Below are 17,681 nucleotides of genomic sequence, written 5' to 3' on the forward strand. Positions count from 1 at the left end.
GCAGAACTGGCGGTTCGGATAACGATCACGTGGAGCGTGACGACTCTCACGGCTCCCTCTTGTCCTTTTCTTCTCTCGTCGCTCTCCTGTTTCCCTAATCCTCTCAGTCGCTGAAAACAGTCACATTCGGAACGTATAGGCCCCCCCCACTCTCTCTGAGGGAAATTCTGCCATGTCTGCAGCTCCAACAAATCCTCCAGTCCGGGCCACTCCAAGAAGAAAAGAACCATTGATTCCGGAAGCATTCTTGGATGTACCCACCCAGCGCCTATACTGCCTGAGCCTGGGAGCCTTGATTCAGGTATACTGTATACTTCAATATCGTGACACGTTTTACCCATGATGTATCGTTTGACAGGCTGTGAAACTATTCGACTTCTTCCGCTACATTGCGTCGTCCGACGAATCGCAAAGCTTTTGTTTAAAATGGCTGGCCATAGATATCATATCCTGCCTATTGGTCGCGCAACTACGCATTCCTCGTCTAAACTACGCCACTCCAGTGGTGGTGCTGCAAATTGCTGCTTTGTGTTTTTTTGACGGGCTGATGTTTGGTGGTGTCAAATTAAACGTGGCGAGGGGTATCGGTGAGGGCAGTGTATCTTCTGAAGGATACTCGGGTGAGTGTCAATAGTTTTTTCTCAGTATCTTCTTAATGTCTGGCTTCAGGACGCGCGGATTTGCCCTCTACGCCTCAAGCTTGGAGTTATCTAGATTACCTAGCGCCTTTCTTTTTTGGCGCACTTTCATCCTCATATAGTGCCTCTGGTGACTCACATCTTCTCGGTCAACATACTGTTCGGATGTCGCCCATTAGTACCGCAAACCTCAACCCCAATGGCCTGACTTTTTGTCTATCCTCGCCTGGCGATGTTGCACTCGTACCCGTTCTTCTCAACAACACCAATCCTTCATCTCTGCGATACTCTTTGACACCTTTGGGACAGTCTCGAGATAGCGGCGCGGAATATTTTGATTTATCGTCCAAGGAGTTAAAGGCAATTGAGCAGGCACGTTTAGACGCGCTACAAGTGGCCAAACCTTCAGCCCTATCTACCGATGATGATGAATACGATGAATACGATGACGACGACGAAGATAATAACGATCGCAACGACGAGCAGTCTTCTCTGCAGAAGACCCAGTCCCTGGTACATATACGGCTCACAAAGCCGGGTACCGTTCGTTTGGAACGTATCCTTGATGCCTCTGGCATCGAATCGCGACTGGTATATCCAGCAGAGGTAATGGTAGCTCCGTGTCCGCGAGTGGCGTTCGTTGGAGCCAGCAACCTCGACATTCGCTGCGCAGGAGAGGATCCGGACCACCAGCTTATGATTGATATCAGCGGCGTCACACCCTTGAGCCTGAGGTGGTTCAAGATGATAAATGGAAAGCGGGAGAGCTTCCTCGTAGAAGGCATCGAGAGCAACCATGATGCAGAACTGAAGGGAACGGGCATGGAAGTGACTCGGAGACGTTTGATACCTTCACAGCTGCAGGTTCCACTATCAGTATCATCTGATACAGTTGGGACCCATCTCTATGCACTGGAGGAAGTCATGGACGCGGTAGGCAATATTGTTCGTGTTGGCTCTGACCTGCCATCATCGACATCAGGACAAGGCGAATCGTTCAGTACCACGACTACCCGCTCCTTCCAGGTGCTTCGTCGCCCAGCAGTGTCATTCAAGCATTGCGGTCCTGGCAATCCAACACCCCTTCTCATTGGTTCCGAAGCGTCATTAACCGTATCGGCGAACGAGGCTGATTCATTTGACTTACCTTTGGAGGTTACGGTCGAATACCAACCTTCAAGTGGCTCAGATAGCGGCGGTTTCGATGTAAAACGCTCCAAGCCATGGAAAGAGACGTTGTCAACACAGGGTAACCGAAGGGACGTCAATATTCAGGCTGATGCACCTGGTGAATATACAATCGAGAAAGTTAAAGGAAAGGTAATGGCTTCATTATTTTATTGGACAATGCTCACCCGTTCTTGTAAAGTGGTGTAAAGGTGACGTCCTCGCCCCAGAGACGTGCCAAGTCGTTGAACGGCCTTTCCCCTCCGCTGAAATAGACTGGAAAAAAATTCATGAGTGGTGCGTCAGATAGTGTATTCAAGAAACACTGTTAACCTTGCGCACAGTTCTGGGGACACCGGCGTTTCTGCGGCACTTGTGTTGCACGGAACGCCACCATTTCACGTCTATTATCGCATTCAGCAAGACAATCAGCCGCCTCGCAACATAACGAAAACTTTCGCTACATCTCGTGGAGAACTGACTATCCAGCCGGAACGCAGTGGACATTATGTCTTCTCTTTTACGCACATCAGCGATGCCTACTATAGGAAGGTGGAATTGGACGGTCCTAGTATCGATCAAATAATTCACCCTCCTGCATCGGCTGATTTCGCTGGTGGAGAACGAAGTACTCCAAGGACCAAGAGGCAAATGAGTAGCTGCGAAGGAGGTTCGGTCGATGTCGATGTCGAACTTCGGGTAACTCATTTATCAAGGTATTAATGCGAGGCTCATCTTTCTTCTCAGGGCTCTGGGCCTTGGAATCTCGAAGTTCAAGTTGTCGGCCCCAAAAGTTCGGATACGCTGCTAATTAAAAATATCGAGACTTCAAGGAAAACCCTCCATATACCAGTTCCAAAACAAGTGGACAGGATTGGAGGGACTTTTGAAATTGACCTCGGTGAGTATTTGGCTTCGTAGGCTCAACAATACGAGTTGACATATTTTGTGTATAACAGCCAGTATCGAAGACAAGTACAAGTGTAAACGACCCATATCTGTACCCGGCATTTCTGTCAACGTCAAAAGAATCAAGGTTTGTTCAAATGGCTACATCGAACGGTTTGATCGCTCATAGATTTGCATTCAAGTCCACCGTGAAGTTTTACGGTGAACGCGACAGGTGCCATGTCACTGTGCTGGAGAATGAGAAGGCCAGTTTACCTCTGCGCCTAACTGGGGATGGAGTGAGTACAATATACTATCAAGGTAGGGTAGTTGACCTGATGCCCCCGAATTAGCCATGGAAGTTGAGGTATCGTCGCGTGGAAGATCCACAACAAGTCTTGACAGCAACTCTCACAACACCAAATGACTTTCTTCATGTTACAGACAAAGGAACGTATGAGATTCTGGAGGTAAGCGGAATTGTTTACCTATTTGTACATTGCCTGATCATATCGGGATAGATATCCGACTCTCAATGTCGGGGTTCTGTGATTGAAGATGCCTCGACGTATCGCGTAGACTGGATCCCCAAACCATCTGCCAAACTTTCTCAGAACACGGAAGCAACGTACGAGCCCTACAATGGCTCCTACATTCTTCCGCCTATTTGTGAAGGCATGACTGATCATGTCGACCTTGATCTGAGCGGTAAGAACTGTCATTGGCTCTTTTATAGGTCGATTTTAATCTGGAGAGCAGGACGTCCCCCATTTGAGATCATGTATAACATCGCGCAAAATAGTGAGACTGGAGGAACAAAGCTCATCGATCAACCGACGTTCAACAGCATACAACCCCACACACGTCTCCAGCTTCAGACGTCAAATCCTGGACGTGTGTACTACGAAGTCAAGCAGATTGGTGACTCATCATATCCTTTGGCGAAGCATCGTAACGCAGTCATTCCCCGGTCAGAACGGCTCTTGTTTGAGCAACAAGTATCCATGCGTCCCTCTGCCCAATTCAAGAACCGCAACCGGGTTCCATACTGCCTCAATGACGCATTCACACCTTTGGACCATATGTCTTCCGATGGAATGATCCTCTTCCAGGGTACACCACCTTTCAAACTCCGGCTAACTATCAAAAATGTCGCCACCAGCCTTGTGGATGCGAAGACTATCGAAACGTACAGTTCCGCCTGGAAGATTGATTTGCCTTCATATCATTTCACGAGTGTCGGCGCTCATCTCGTTACCATTGACTCCGTGTCCGACGCATCGAGCTGTGACCATGCAGCGTTGGACCCTCTTGCAAGTTCTATTTGGGTTGATGTCGCAGAAACAGCCGCTGTTGTTCCCTTCGACAAGCGTGAAGACTATTGTATTGGCGACCTGGCACAATTCCAGCTTGAAGGTATTCCGCCATGGACCATCGGGTAAGTATCGTGCTGTGATCGAGATCCCTGTGGCTGAAACGTATCTTTCTTAGATACCGTATCAATGGACGCGCTTACACGCAGGAAGCTACGACGTCGCCTTTCTCATTGAGTCAGCAGCAAGCCGGAGAATTTACAATCACCTCCATATCGCATCAACAAAAGATGTGTAAAGCAGTTGTGACTGATTTACGTTTCACTGTACACCCACTGCCCTCTGCTCAAGTTGGTCATGGAAAACGAATCTATCAAGATATCCATGAGGGTAGGCCATGTCTTCGTTCATAATGTTCAATAATGTTGCGATGCTTACTATGTGATGCAGGTGATCAGGCTGAAATTGTCTTCACCCTTATCGGCGAGCCGCCATTTACGTTCACTTACCAAAGGTCTGAGCCTGTCACGAAGAAGGGTGGTAAACCAGGAAAAGTTCTCGAGACCCACACTGTTTCCCGAGTATACTCGAAAGAGTATTCGATTTTTTCTGCGTTGGAAGGTGAATGAATATCATACTTTCTCCTCTTCCATGCTAAACCTGTTACGCACGTAGGAACATGGACAGTAACTTCAATATCTGATCGCTACTGTCGTTACCCTGCTTCTCAACCCGACGCAGGAACGGAGAAACAAAAACACTGAATCTAGTTTGATTTGATCTTTGCATGTGCTATCATATTTGTATCATACCCGCATTGTAGTATTTGCTTCACGCATCAGAAAGGACTCAACAGCTTGCACGTTTATCAAGTTTTGGTATACATTTCGGTTTTCTTCCCCTTACACTCCAAATTTTCCGCGTGGCATTACTCCCCTGGGACCTCTAAACCTGGGCAGAAGAAATATAGAACCATTTAGAGACTAGAAAGCGTGCGTTAAGTATGATGATTTTTAATAGACATTGTGAAGACTTACCGGATGGATCGATGGGAGCAGGAGCCTTCCTGGAGTCAGGGGGAATGCTGGTGTATGCGGGGTCATCCCGTCGGATGAATCCGGGGGAGTTCTGGATAGTGATGTTGCGGCTAACATGTGTCAGTGGACGAAAGACACATACAAGGGTAAATCTTACATTGAGAGATCGTAAGTGGCAGTCTTAGCCGGGCTCTCGCCGGTGATGAGACGACGCCAGGCTTCGTGGCACTCGTGGACGATTTCAGTAGCATACTTCTTGTTCTTGGCTTCTCCAGAGAAGGCGAAGGTGTTTTCGGGCTTTCCATCAGGAATCTTATAGATCCTATAAAATGGTGTTAAGATAGTAGACATGATAGAGGAGATGACGCGACATACCTGAACCACTCGTTGGTAGCCCTGATCAAGCCAGGCAGGTGCCTTTCTACGTCCTCAATATCATTCAGCTTGGAAGCCAAAGGATCCTGGACGTCCACGACGATAACTTTCCAGTCGGTCTCGCCCTCATCCAAGAGAGCCATGATACCGAGAACCTTGACCTGCTTAACCTGGCCAACGTAGCCGACTTGCTCGCCAATCTCACAGACATCGAGAGGGTCGTTGTCACCCTTAGCCTTGGTCTCAGCATGGGTCTGCGAAGGATCCTCCCAGGTCTACGAGATCAAATTTGATCATCAGCGATGAAACGGTTGGGGCGGCGGGGACACTTACCTGGGGGAACGCACCGTAGTTCCAGATGTACCCATGGTGGGGGAAACAGTTGCGCACGTAGCGCAACCTACCCTTCTTGATGTCCTGCTTGATAGGGTTGAAGGGCTCCTCCTTGGAGATCTCCATCTTGGCGTTAGTCCAGCGAGGAACCTCAACGATCATGTTGAAGATTCCCGAGTTCTGGTCTGCAAAGAGCGGGATATCATGGAAAGGTGAGACGACCGAACCATTTTGCTCGATGAAGACGCGATGCTCTGGACGACAACGACGTTCATGATGATTATCAGGGGGTCATGAAATAGACGCCTACCGAGCGTGTTAGGAGAACCGATGAGACGAGGAGTGTACTCTGCAATTTTCAGTTAATTCAAGGGAGAAAAGGCAAGGCAATGTGCAATGTACTCACGGGAAGTCATTCTTGGTGAAGGTTGGGAAGAAAGGAGTCTGAGTTGATGTGCAAGTCGTTCTGCCGTATTTGGCTTTGAGGCCATCCGCCGGAGATTCTAGGAGATTTTTGGAATGTTCCTCAACGTCTGGTGCAATGTGCACATATTCTGATTATCACCCACCTGTCTAGTAGTTATCGAAGAGAGTGCCCGGAGTAGCGAACCATTGGGCCACATTTACCTGACCTGAGATAGCCGAGTAATTTTTGTTCAGTGAATGCCGCGGAGTACTGCCACTTTACTCCGGCCGTTGTCGGAAGGAATATAAAGCATTTGAACCAAACTAATCTAATCTACGCTAGACCACCTTGACCAAGAATATCCGTTTCCTTCTTCTCCTTTAAACGAGGATTTGAGAAACCATTGTTGAAATCTAAACGCAGCAATAGCCGTTCAACATGTCGACGAACGTCCGCCGGCACACCCTCTGACCCTTTTGCCATCTTCGAAACATTATAGCTGGTATAGTTAGCAACGCTCGTGTTCATGAGTATCGATTTTGATGTGTCCATGGTCGTGAATGGCTGCTGCGACGTTGATAACGAGAGTTGATCATAAAATGAGCCTAATAAGCCATGAAGCGTCTGCGTTTTTTTGCTTCAAGTCAGTAGCACGTAGAAATACCATAGAAATGCGACATTACCTCCTTGATCTCAAAAACAATCTGATGACGTTCCTTCACCATTGCACCAACCTCCTCGTCCTCCCCTTTCAAACTACCTTCAAATAAGAGGGCGGGAAGAATATCGCCACCCCACCGCTCTACCTGGGCAACGAACCGTTCGCAGACTTCAAATATGGGGAGGAGAATGGCAGTGAGTGAAGAATTGGCTAACAGGCATCCTGTTAATAATCGATCAAGATATGTCGAATGGATAGCGCGAAGACTTGTAAAGTCTAGAGTCTGGTTGACCGTACTAATTGATGGCGGTAGCGGGCCCGAGGAAGTCGCAAGAGACTGCATGGAGCTAGAGGAGTTTGGCAGTCCCCGGTTACCATCCTGTCCCAACATTTTCTTCAAGCGCCCGTATTCCACGTCAATGACATCCATCATAACATATCCCAGAAATGTGTCCAAGAACCAGCCCATGTCACGAATGACACCCCACCCGCATCTCAGGAGCTCTGCTCTGGCCTTTAAGTCCTCAACAGTGCCTCCCTCCCCTAAACCTGTCCAACGTCGCCTTGCACGTTGGGAGTTCGATAGAGAGGTCCAGCACGAGTGTATCCGAATATGGGTCTTCCTTAGAGAAGACAAATAAGCAAAAAGAGTTCCATATGCAGCGAGATCGGATGCATGAAGAAATAAGTCTAGCGGCCAAGATACAATATAAGTGAGATCAAGAGGAGTACCTAGCAAACTGGAATTGAAGAGAGTAGGATCTACGGGCCCAGGGAAAGCATGTGTAGTCGATGGTGACGTTGGTTTCGGCGGAAGGGTAGCTGTAGTTGCTAGTGAAGGTAGAAGAGGTCGAAGAGGACCAGGCAGGCATAGAGAATCGGAGGTGAGAAAGGGAAGGGTCGTGTTGGGCGGTTGTCCCAAGTGATGCTCGTAACAAGGCAAGGTTCAGATCTTGTTCGCGAATCATTGCCGAGCCCGAATGCATGGTCAGCCGAGAAATTTTCATACGTTCAATTTCTCGTATGAGGGATAAACTGAACTCTCCGTTGCGTAAGAGGAAGTAATTTGCTCTGTTGGTAAATTACGTTAAACGACTATGAACCAGGAATAGAAGGAAGGGTCGCACAAAGAATCGACGGCATCATCGACGTCTTTACGGGTCAAGACGTTTAGCCATAACCACTCGCTAACACTGGTCCTGATTTGTGCTATAACATTGTCAAATGGATGGCGATCTTCCGGAAAGACTTGTTCAAGAAGAGAGGTATGCTTCCTGTGCCAAGTGTCGAGGGAGTTGCTTCTGCCACTTGGCGGCTTTTACTGTTGCTATGGCGCGTCCGACATATGCGATGGACTCTCGTGATTGGGGCGAAACACAGGCCGGCACGCTTCCATCGAGGAGGACATAGGATTCTGATGCGAGAGGATCCACGGCAGCGAGGGATCCATGTACAATAAACGCAGTGAGTTGTGTTCTCCAAACACTTTGAACTGCAAGAGACAGTCGAGACAGAATACTGGCTACTCTGCTAACTCCTGTCTTTGATCGCTTTAGGAGGAGATCGATGAGGGGTCCAGGTTTCCAGTGGGGTACTACCTCGATTTCATCCATCAATGAAAGCAAAGCAGCGAAAGGCGCGTCCCACTCGGCGAAAATGGCGCGAACTGAGGATAATGGTACAAACGATTCCACTTGCAACTAGATTTGCATCACGTCTGAGAACCTTTTCTTCTGTGGAGATGACAAGGGCCTCATACTCGTCCTTGAGTATGCGGCTGAGTGCCGCACAAAGTGCACATATATAGCGTGATTGCGACTGAGAGAGGGTGACGCATGATTTCTTCAATTTTCGGTACCGAAATGAGGTTTGACCTAGGGACTCGAGGCACTGTTGCTCGCCTGGATGAAGAAGAGGAAGAAAAGCCGGATGTAGTTTGTGGTCGGTGGGAAACAAAGACGACTCGTGTCCTGCAAGAATGAGAAATACTTCTGCAATCATAGCTAAAAGATATTCAGCGCACAGAAAATGTAAAGAAAGAGCTCACTTGATCCTCGTAGAGTCTTGGCAAGACGCGCTTGTCACAATCTGTCACGTTCCCGGAATATCCGGTCATCATTTCGGGTACTTTCCGAAGCGCCGTGGCTGTGCTCGCTTCGGCCCTATGTCGTGAACGTATTACTCTGCCGCCGTCGCAACACATACAGGATGGACCATACAAACCAACCTGCTGTCTTCAACGTCCCGGCCCTTGACCTTGACGATGCCTTCTCAGACAGTGACGACGTCGACGTTTCTTTCGAATTCTCTCCGGATGTAATCAGGGAAGAAATGGTCCGAACCAGGTCTAATGGAGATTTCATCCAGGACGAGGACGAAGAACCACAGAATATATCCAAAGGATACTTCCATGCACATGATACGTCTGTGTCTACCCTGGATATGAATAATGACGGTGCTCCTCCATCAGTGCCGCCCACATCGTCTCCCTCGATCTCTCCGGATACCTCTCCTCAGTTTGTGTCAATATCGCTGTCGCGTTCTACTTCTGGTGCCGAGGTCAACGACGATGGAGAGGTGCATGAAGAGGTGCCTGAACACCAAGAGGTGGCGACGGAAGAAGAGACTTCGACCTATCCAAATGTCCAGATAGACGTGTCCCAGCCTCCCTCTCACAGAGTGACGCTTTCCGTCGACTCTACTCATTCTCGCGCTTCCACTGAGATTCAAACGCTTCACTGCGATTCCCAATCTCCTCGACCTTCTTCTGACATGTCACCTCCTCATTCCGCTGCCTCTGCGCAGTCGTTGCCTGTATCGGTGCCGGAGCGAGGCGATGCACTTTCGACATCGACTTCATCATCGTCTGTTTCAGCATCAGGTGCCATTGCGGCGTCGTCGTCGTTACCCAACACCCAGTCTTCCCACATTGCACCGCCTCAAACATCAAATGGCCACAGACAGACTCGGTCCGCCGGACCTAGCATATTGGAAAAGGTCATGAGCAAGACAAGGCCTTCATTTTTGCCTCCAAAAAGCCGCCAGGAAGATAAAAAGCATATGTCAGATTGGCAGTCTATGATGAAGCAGAGCCGTGCCGCAGGTAGAGAAATACTATCAATGTATCACATCGTTTTTCATGATTCTTGTTAGCTGAGAAGCGGAGAAAGGCTCTTGAAGATCGTCGGATTGTTCGTGAAAGGAAGATAGATGAATCTATACATCTATGGGAAAGAGACATCATACCCGATTGGCGAGTTGTCAACAAGAATCCCGCTCTTCGAAGGATGTGGTGGCAAGGTATACCTTCAAAACTACGCGCGTCCATGTGGGAACGCGCCGTTGGCAATCCCTTGGCATTAAATAAAGGTAAGCTACCTAAATTCCACCAATTACGTCTTTTTGACGAACCGCACATATAAAATAGATAATTATCGCGTTTGCCTATCGCGCGCCAAAAGGGCTCTCACAAGTGGGACGTTCCCTCAGGCAACGCTCGAACTCATAGAAAAAGATATCTCTACTACGCTTCCTGCGCTTCATATTTTCCATCACGAGAAGGGGCCCATGTATGCTGATTTAAAAGATATGCTTTTTGCCTGGGTTGTCTCGCGAACAGATGAAGGATTGGGATATACCCTAGGTGCGGCGAGAATTGCTGCGATGCTGTTGATCAACGTACCTCTCCCGCAGGCCTTCGTGGTCATGCGTAATCTATTGGAGCGCCATTGTATGCGAAGCTTTTTCGGGGGGGATGGCGCCAGAGAGGATGTGAGTAGTCATCACACCACGACGAACCATTTGTGCTAACTACCGAACCAGGTCGAGGCTTATTATAGGTATATAATAGCATATTCTTCTGCATTTTACTCCTCTGACATTGCAACACAGAATATTCGATACCCTACTTGCGGATGGAATGCCGAAAAGTATGACGCTTCCATTCTCCAACTTACACGATAACATGAACTGACAAATTCGTGGATTTCAAGTCTACTTTAACTTTAAACAACATCAAATATCACCTGCATCGTATCTCCCCGACTGGCTTATACCGCTGTTTCTCGACCACCTACCATTCGAATCTTGCGCACGCGTATGGGACGTATTGATCCTTGAGGGAGACTCGTTCTTGTATCGCGCTGCCTTGGGCATTCTCGCTGTCCTTGAGTCGCGGTTATTTTTCCCCGACAAAAAGGAGCTTTTAGAACTTCTCAAGTATGGCTCCTTTCTTATTAGCTAAGCGAGTGATTAACTCCATCTCTTTTTCCACAGGGGAGAAAACAAAGCTGCCATTGATGTAGCCACGCGGGAAGGGCAGAAACTTGATGGGGGGAAATATGAAATATACGGAGTGGATGAAGAAACCCTTTGGGACCGGATTGACAGCATGGATGATTGGTGGAAGGAGAGTACCTGGACTCGTTTGATACAGCGTGAACTGCCAGATTTGTGATTGGTCCTTGTAATTGTACCTATTTTCATTTGTGTAGTGCTAAACATAGAGATGGCAGTTGAGTAAGGTCTGCAAAGATTCGACATCATCATAGGTGGATACTCATCTCGCAATCTCTTAACCGGTCGCTGCAGACATAACCTTGAAAAAAGAGAAGTCAGCAGGAGGAGGAGGAGGAGGAGGGCTTTGTTATTCTTATCGATGTCTCTGAGAAGGAAACGGACCAGAGTCTTGAGATCGCGCTGGTCATTATCAAGGACCTGAAGACCCGAAGTTGAACCTTTAGCCTCTTTCACAGCGTGGAGGAGTGCCTTGAACTTCATTATGACTGTTTTATACGCTGCAGCCCTGATTAAATTTGGGGAATCCGAATTTCTAAAATAAGAACGCTATGAGAGTATTCAAGGCGTACATCATTACCTGAGAAATAACTTTCCCCACCAGAGTACCCTGTGCTTGGAAGCGTCAACATCATAAAAGACCCACGCTTGACCGAAGAACGGGGATCTCGACGATACCAATTACGAAGTTACATATCTGAATAGCCCCGTGACCGTGTCCATGAAATTGCAAGTAAAGTATTGGCGCTCAAACTTGAATTGGACTACTAGAACGAAGATGACCTTCTGATCCTACTTCCTGCCTGGGTGCGATGGGCCGTAGCATCGATGCTAGCCCCATAGTGTCATTTTACCTGATGTCATTAGGGATCAGCATCACGTCCAATCTTGCCCACAAAGCTTCATTATATCGAAAACTTGAAGGCCAAGGTCACTGTGATAGGTTTCGGTGTCAACACTGAGCTCTCATATATCAGCAGTAGTTCCGGGCCTTTCAAGCGGTGTACCGCGGAAACGTCGGGGAAAATACCTGCAGTTCGAACTTTGTACGAGCACTGATCGTCGATCGATGATCTTCGAAATCTTTTCCGTTGGTAACGAAAACAATAATCGACAACAACAGCCCCAGGCGAAGTTTTCTTCCGTAATGATGAGTACGCATTATAAAGGCAGCGATGTCACCAGCCTCCAAGGTGCCACGGTCGCTTCTTGTGTTGTTGATAGCCCAGAATAGATTGGAATCTCGGGTTTCATGTTAGGCGACGACGCCCTGCTTGGAAGTACGAAAGAGGGAATGAATTGAATTGTCCTATGAAACTGTAGCCGTACTCTCCGGAGAGAACGCCGTAAACTCTCCCCCTGGAGCGCGGCTAGGACACGGCGAACGTATGGGATGTGTACATAAATCGATTCGAGCCTATCCAGCAGTACAGGAACCATTCTGATATAGGACAGTTATCAAAAGGCAGTGTGTACATGCGCCCACGGGATTGAATACAATTTCGAAAGACCACGGCCAGACTATCCTATCTTCCTTTCAGCGCGGCCCGCCGGTTTCGTAATGACTTGGTTCATGCAAGGTGCGGAATCGACGAGAAGAGGGAGAAGAACCAGCCCGAGGATTCGAGAGACAAGGTGGCCTTGAGCTATGAATAGTGGTGATAGGGAGTTTAACATTTTTTTTCTCTCGTTTGGAATAAGCGATATCGGTCCCGCCGCCCTGGGTACAATTTCCAGCCGTCAGTCAAGCAATAAAAGTGACATTGAAAAAGGAAGACAAATTAAATCAAAGAGTTCGTGGTGGCGATAAACGGTGAGAGAGGTCTGTGAAAATTTAAAAAATTCTGGTAACAATGAGCAAGCCGCTCTTCTACCTCGACGAGATCGTAGTGCAAGGCCATCCAATGTCCACCTTTCGATGCAGGAGAAGGATACTTCAATTGTACTTCAAATTGAATAATTTCGAAGTATGCCATCGAAGCAAACTTGGAGGATAATGGATCGTCAATCAAAGTCACGGTGTGCACCAGTACGTGCATGACTCCACGTCTTGAGGTCCTCAAATGCCCTTGACCCTTCAATGAAAGGTCACCAGAGATAAGCCAGTAACCGCACAGAGACCGCAATGAAGTACAAGGGACCGGGCTCGTGCAGAACGCAATACGTCTCCCCACATAACCAGGGTAAGTATCCCAGATCTCTGGCTATTAGGGTCGTCAACAATCCGTGATGCGCCGTGGACCTGGATAATTTGTAGGAACCGAGGTCAAGGTATCTCCGAGTGTCGTGTCGGCTTTAGGAACTGGTCGCAGTCAAGCTAATCAATAACCAGTTGACACTGTTCGTGGTCGGGAGCGGGCTGTCGGGCCGGCCACTCAAATTACATTGATTACGTTTCGCTCACGAGGCTTGCCGAAGAGAAGGACACAACGTCGCCTCAACTATCATCACACCATTTGACCAGAAATCGAATGATTCTTTCAGAGGGGCCCCGAAGCAAATGATTCCAAACGTTCGTACATTATTCTATAGATTAAAATAATTTACATTGATGCAGATACCAGCAAACGATGTACAAAACGTCCAGTCCATGCCAAATGATTGAAGATAATGTTAGTCCATCAGTCCCTAGTGGTCATCCGCGCCGGGATGCCCCCACCTTACAGTTCTCGTAACGCCATTTTGCCATGATTCGACTCGTCGGCGAGCGAGGAGTGACATTGTTGATCTGTCCGTACCAACGAACCCTACTCCGCCAGATTGTATAGCCGCATCAATGAGGACAGGGTACCTATCGTGGCATGAGCATGTCAACGTACGAACGAGTACATCAGTCAAATGCACTTACCAATCTCCAAGGAGTTCCTTCGTGCGAGAATGATCTGGAGTAAACCAACCCTGCTCTGCGACCTCCTGCCACCAACTCGCGTTCCTCTCATCACTTGTCATCACGACATGTTTGATGTCTAGCCCTTTTGTTGCCAACAATTCATCTTTGACTTCTTGTACCCGTCGGGCAATGACAGGAATAGATGCGAAACAGTCTGTTAGTGGTATGTCCACACAATAGCGATCAAAGTCATAATGGCGGACGTGGACACCGATGTACTGTTTAGGCGTTAGCGAGTCAGAAGAGTTTAAGTCGGGAGAGATCATACCGGAGGAGTAGGTTCGTCGTCTTCATAGCCGAGGGCCCGATTGATATACACATTCGCCAGCCGCTCTAGTGAAGGAACCCAATGCATATACTGCGCGACGAAGCGCCATGCAGGACTGAAGTCGGCTTCGAACTCGTTTGGCTACGGTAATTCTGAGCTTGGCGTCATTTTTTGATGGTATTTTTACTCACCTGTTGTGCGCAGACGTAATATAAATAGTCGTAACAAAGCATCTGCTCATCAGGTGGCAGCGAGACATTCGTGGCAGGCGAGGGTAGTGGCGTTACAAGGTTGGCATTTCTAGTTTCGGGGTATGCGAATCTCGCTAATGCCCAAAACGTCGTGGAATAGTCGTGTTCGAAGTCTTGATACAGCTTGATCCAGCTGGGCATTTTGGTATATGAAATATCTGGATTGTGGGTCAGTATGTGGGGGCTAACAGCAGGGTTTCTGCATACCCAACCCAAGATGGTATAGGACAGGGCTTCCACGCGGATGTGCTTCGTAAAACTGCGAAGATTCCCAAACATTCCAGCAGCCCAGGTTGTCGAGTTGGTTACTGGCCGGATCTTTGACGTCGCGCCACTCGATGATCGGCTTGTTTAGAGCTTTCCGAAGACGCGGAACATCAAAAACATCACCGAAAGCAATGGGGGGCACGGAACCACCAATATGCGACGGCGTAAACATTGGAATGACGGGTACTCGGTCGGTGATCATTCCCAGATAGATCAAATTAACCTGGAAAAAAAATTCAGTCCATATTGATGGATACGCAAAGATTGACGAACATAAGTCATCACGTCGTTTGCTAGGCAGGGTGTTGGCCGTCAGTCGTCCCATCTCGGCTCGTCAACAAAATAACTCACTCCAACCCGCAGAGATCCAAGATGTTATGTACTGTACGTCGGGGCGAAGGTTATCTGGACGACATTAATGGAACCGTGACACTGAAGACGAAACTGGACTCACCTCTAAAGTGCTCAGTGGGTGCTCCAAGTACATAATTCGAAGGACCGAGGACATCAGGTTCCACTGCGGTCAATTCTGAGGAATCCTCGTGGCTAGGTTCTGCAGCTCGACTGACAGTGGGGGACGCCGTCCAAAATGAAAAGGAAACAAGAGCCATCAAGGAAAGGAATGTTAGCAGAACGGCAGCACTGATGTAAGTGCGCCGGCGGGACTTGAAGCCAGGACGGTAGACGGCGTCGAGGGAGTCATCTGAGACTGGAGACTCTGAACGGGCACGGGAATATTTGGCGTTCATAGGAGGAGAGGGGGCGAGGAGTAGGAGTAGTCGGAGGAGAGGATCATGGGGAAGGGGTAATAAAAGGAAGGCATAGCAGCTCGCACGACTCACATGGCTGGTGAACCGCTCTTGTCACATTCCGTTAGCAGCTCGCTCGACTGGATTGTCGCCGAGGTACGTCAGGGCGATCGAGATCCAAGATCTCATCTCATAGCCCCAGTCTCGGCATCTTGCCGCCGTCTTTCCGACATAAAGTCTGTTCGCCATCCACTGGTCCCGCAGTGCCCTTCTCTCAGCCATGGCCCCCCTCCCCAATGCCAACAACCTCAAGGTTGCCGCCGTCGTCGGCTTTTACATGTCCGCAGCTCTAGTGGTATGTCCTATTAGTCCTCTCGAACCACAGCTCCTGAATTGCATTATGTTCTAGATGGTCTTCGTGTATGTCCTTGATGGCGTATTGTCCCCGACACTCAATATTGAAACTATTTCGATAGTAACAAAGCTGTACTGAATAACTCACCCGATTTACCTCTGCTCTTCCTGTTCATCCAGTTACTCATTGCAGTCGCGTTACTTCACGTTTCTGCTCTGGTATCCACCAAGATCCAATTACCAAAGCTTGACCCAATTGTTGCCAAAAAGCTGATTCCGGTCGTCTCTATAAACATTATCGGTCTTGTTTTCAACACCTTGTGCTTGCGAGATGTAGAGGCGTCTTTTTTCCAGGTATAATATAATTATTCCAATGTCATATGTCTTGTCAGAAGCTAACTGTCAGTGTAGATAGCACGGGGACTTCAACTTCCCTTGACTATTCTCGTTTCATCAGTAAACACTCGCTCAACTCCATCAAGGAAAGTCATCACGGCCGCCGTGATCGTGACCTGTGGCTTCTTTCTGGGTGTTGCCCCCTCCAAGTCCGTTCCTGTAATGGCTGCTCCGTCCCTGATCTCCCTCTTTTACGGCTTCCTCTCCTCCTTGTTTATCGCGTTCCATGCCGTCCTTATCAAGAGTTCGTTGCCTCATTGCAATAATTCCACGATCGAACTTGCCTGGTGGACGAATGTAGGGTCGGCAGTTATGCTGTTCCCATTTGTCATCTTAAACGGCGAGCCATGGCGTCTACAAGAGCTGATGCAAAGCAGCGAATGGACCGGAACCGTGTTTATGTGGGGTTGTGTGGTAACGGGTCTCTTCGGGTTCTTACTCTGTGTCGCTGGCCTGCTCAGCATCAAAGTTACGAGCCCTATCACTCATATGTTTTCAAGTGTGAGTTTAGCCGGGCATTCGGATATCGTTAGACAAATGAGTTCTGATGCATCTACAGGCCGCTCGTTCGGTACTGCAAACGCTCCTTGGAGTCTGGATCTTTAATGACCTTCTCACTGTGTACGCGATATATTTCTCTGATGGACCTTAATATCTTTTAACAATGATGCTCTAGCAACCGTGCCTCATCCATTCTCGTCATCCTCGGCGGAACGATGTATGTGATATCGTTAACGCGTCTTCCCATCCTCCGAGCTCACACTATTCTGAATAGGTTTTATACTTGGGTTAAATCAACCGAATCGGCACCACGGCCGGCACCGCAGACCCAGTCTCAGCGTCAAGATGTTGATCTTGAAACGCTGGAACGCGGGGATAGGACGCCGAAAGATGACGAAGAGAGCGTTGTACTGTGGCAAGTACCCGAGAAGGAGGAAAAAGCGTCGTCTTCTTAGATGGATGAACTGTCGTGCTAGGTTTATCCGATGGACATTGTATATAGCAAGTAGCACAGGCAAGTATATCCGAACTTTTTGCCTGTGATCAGGGAGGCCCCTTGGGCATCAGATAAGACGAACGCAAATCCTAATTGGCAAATGTGCGTCAACGAACCCCAACTCCAACTCCGCCCTGGACCCCATCTTCCCCTCAAGTTCACAACTTCGAAATCACTGGGACTTTTAGTGAGGATGACAGTTCCGGGCATCGTATGTGGCGAATTGTATACAGTTTATGACCTAAACTTCCGTTACAAGCACCCTTCTTCAAATGCACTTTCACGAACAGTTTCAGCTTTGTAGAGACCGTCCAAAGTCCTCGAAGAAGGCGCTAGCTTGCCGTTATTTGGGGGGGCATACACAGGAGTTCAGTTAGAATTGACTTACAAAGGCG

The 17,681-nt window shown here is 48.4% G+C and overlaps 7 protein-coding genes across 7 annotated transcripts; 3 read left to right on the forward strand and 4 right to left on the reverse strand.

Annotated features, from left to right (window-relative positions):
* The first annotated feature begins 94 nt into the window (after nt 1-94).
* EV420DRAFT_966650 (uncharacterized protein) lies at nt 95-4,962 on the forward strand. Its single transcript, XM_060484181.1, has 14 exons — nt 95-301; nt 359-620; nt 670-1,958; nt 2,008-2,102; nt 2,150-2,504; nt 2,553-2,706; nt 2,765-2,841; nt 2,897-2,992; nt 3,047-3,163; nt 3,215-3,401; nt 3,453-4,131; nt 4,185-4,396; nt 4,457-4,627; nt 4,682-4,962. Exons 1-14 carry the CDS (start codon nt 173-175, stop codon nt 4,768-4,770), a joined length of 3,912 nt encoding a protein of 1,303 aa, XP_060336609.1. The 5' UTR covers nt 95-172; the 3' UTR covers nt 4,771-4,962.
* On the reverse strand, nt 4,952-6,242 carry EV420DRAFT_1618131 (inorganic pyrophosphatase; the record flags this gene model as incomplete). The annotated part of the gene is made up of 7 exons (XM_060475309.1): nt 4,952-4,989; nt 5,044-5,153; nt 5,201-5,365; nt 5,419-5,693; nt 5,752-6,005; nt 6,062-6,100; nt 6,158-6,242. The coding sequence occupies 7 exons, from the start codon at nt 6,240-6,242 to the stop codon at nt 4,952-4,954; spliced, it is 966 nt and encodes a 321-aa protein (XP_060336610.1).
* Nucleotides 6,243-6,490: 248 nt separating this feature from the next.
* On the reverse strand, nt 6,491-8,888 carry EV420DRAFT_1514917 (gamma-tubulin ring complex protein; the record flags this gene model as incomplete). The annotated part of the gene is made up of 6 exons (XM_060471859.1): nt 8,534-8,888; nt 8,127-8,511; nt 7,946-8,092; nt 7,680-7,889; nt 6,841-7,558; nt 6,491-6,781 (listed from the first exon to the last, which is right to left on the reverse strand). The coding sequence occupies exons 1-6, from the start codon at nt 8,817-8,819 to the stop codon at nt 6,491-6,493; spliced, it is 2,037 nt and encodes a 678-aa protein (XP_060336611.1). The 5' UTR covers nt 8,820-8,888.
* Nucleotides 8,889-9,026: 138 nt separating this feature from the next.
* EV420DRAFT_1262355 (rab-GTPase-TBC domain-containing protein) lies at nt 9,027-11,274 on the forward strand (the record flags this gene model as incomplete). Its single annotated transcript, XM_060467117.1, has 7 exons — nt 9,027-9,921; nt 9,972-10,187; nt 10,246-10,589; nt 10,641-10,657; nt 10,710-10,747; nt 10,811-11,036; nt 11,094-11,274. 7 exons carry the CDS (start codon nt 9,027-9,029, stop codon nt 11,272-11,274), a joined length of 1,917 nt encoding a protein of 638 aa, XP_060336612.1.
* Nucleotides 11,275-13,536: 2,262 nt separating this feature from the next.
* EV420DRAFT_1514930 (uncharacterized protein) lies at nt 13,537-15,013 on the reverse strand. The gene is made up of 6 exons (XM_060471860.1): nt 14,731-15,013; nt 14,464-14,681; nt 14,273-14,413; nt 13,963-14,222; nt 13,679-13,905; nt 13,537-13,626 (listed from the first exon to the last, which is right to left on the reverse strand). The coding sequence occupies exons 1-5, from the start codon at nt 14,990-14,992 to the stop codon at nt 13,743-13,745; spliced, it is 1,044 nt and encodes a 347-aa protein (XP_060336613.1). The 5' UTR covers nt 14,993-15,013; the 3' UTR covers nt 13,537-13,626; nt 13,679-13,742.
* On the reverse strand, nt 14,731-15,788 carry EV420DRAFT_1514935 (uncharacterized protein). Its single transcript, XM_060471861.1, has 2 exons — nt 15,245-15,788; nt 14,731-15,195 (listed from the first exon to the last, which is right to left on the reverse strand). The coding sequence occupies exons 1-2, from the start codon at nt 15,537-15,539 to the stop codon at nt 15,125-15,127; spliced, it is 366 nt and encodes a 121-aa protein (XP_060336614.1). The 5' UTR covers nt 15,540-15,788; the 3' UTR covers nt 14,731-15,124.
* On the forward strand, nt 15,789-17,321 carry EV420DRAFT_1514939 (uncharacterized protein). The gene is made up of 7 exons (XM_060471862.1): nt 15,789-15,894; nt 15,949-15,959; nt 16,016-16,247; nt 16,305-16,790; nt 16,849-16,910; nt 16,966-17,007; nt 17,065-17,321. Exons 1-7 carry the CDS (start codon nt 15,820-15,822, stop codon nt 17,243-17,245), a joined length of 1,089 nt encoding a protein of 362 aa, XP_060336615.1. The 5' UTR covers nt 15,789-15,819; the 3' UTR covers nt 17,246-17,321.
* The last annotated feature ends 360 nt before the right edge of the window (nt 17,322-17,681 follow it).

This window comes from Desarmillaria tabescens (assembly GCF_030435595.1).
Source record: "Desarmillaria tabescens strain CCBAS 213 chromosome Unknown EV420scaffold_5, whole genome shotgun sequence".
Taxonomy (NCBI): domain Eukaryota; kingdom Fungi; phylum Basidiomycota; class Agaricomycetes; order Agaricales; family Physalacriaceae; genus Desarmillaria; species Desarmillaria tabescens.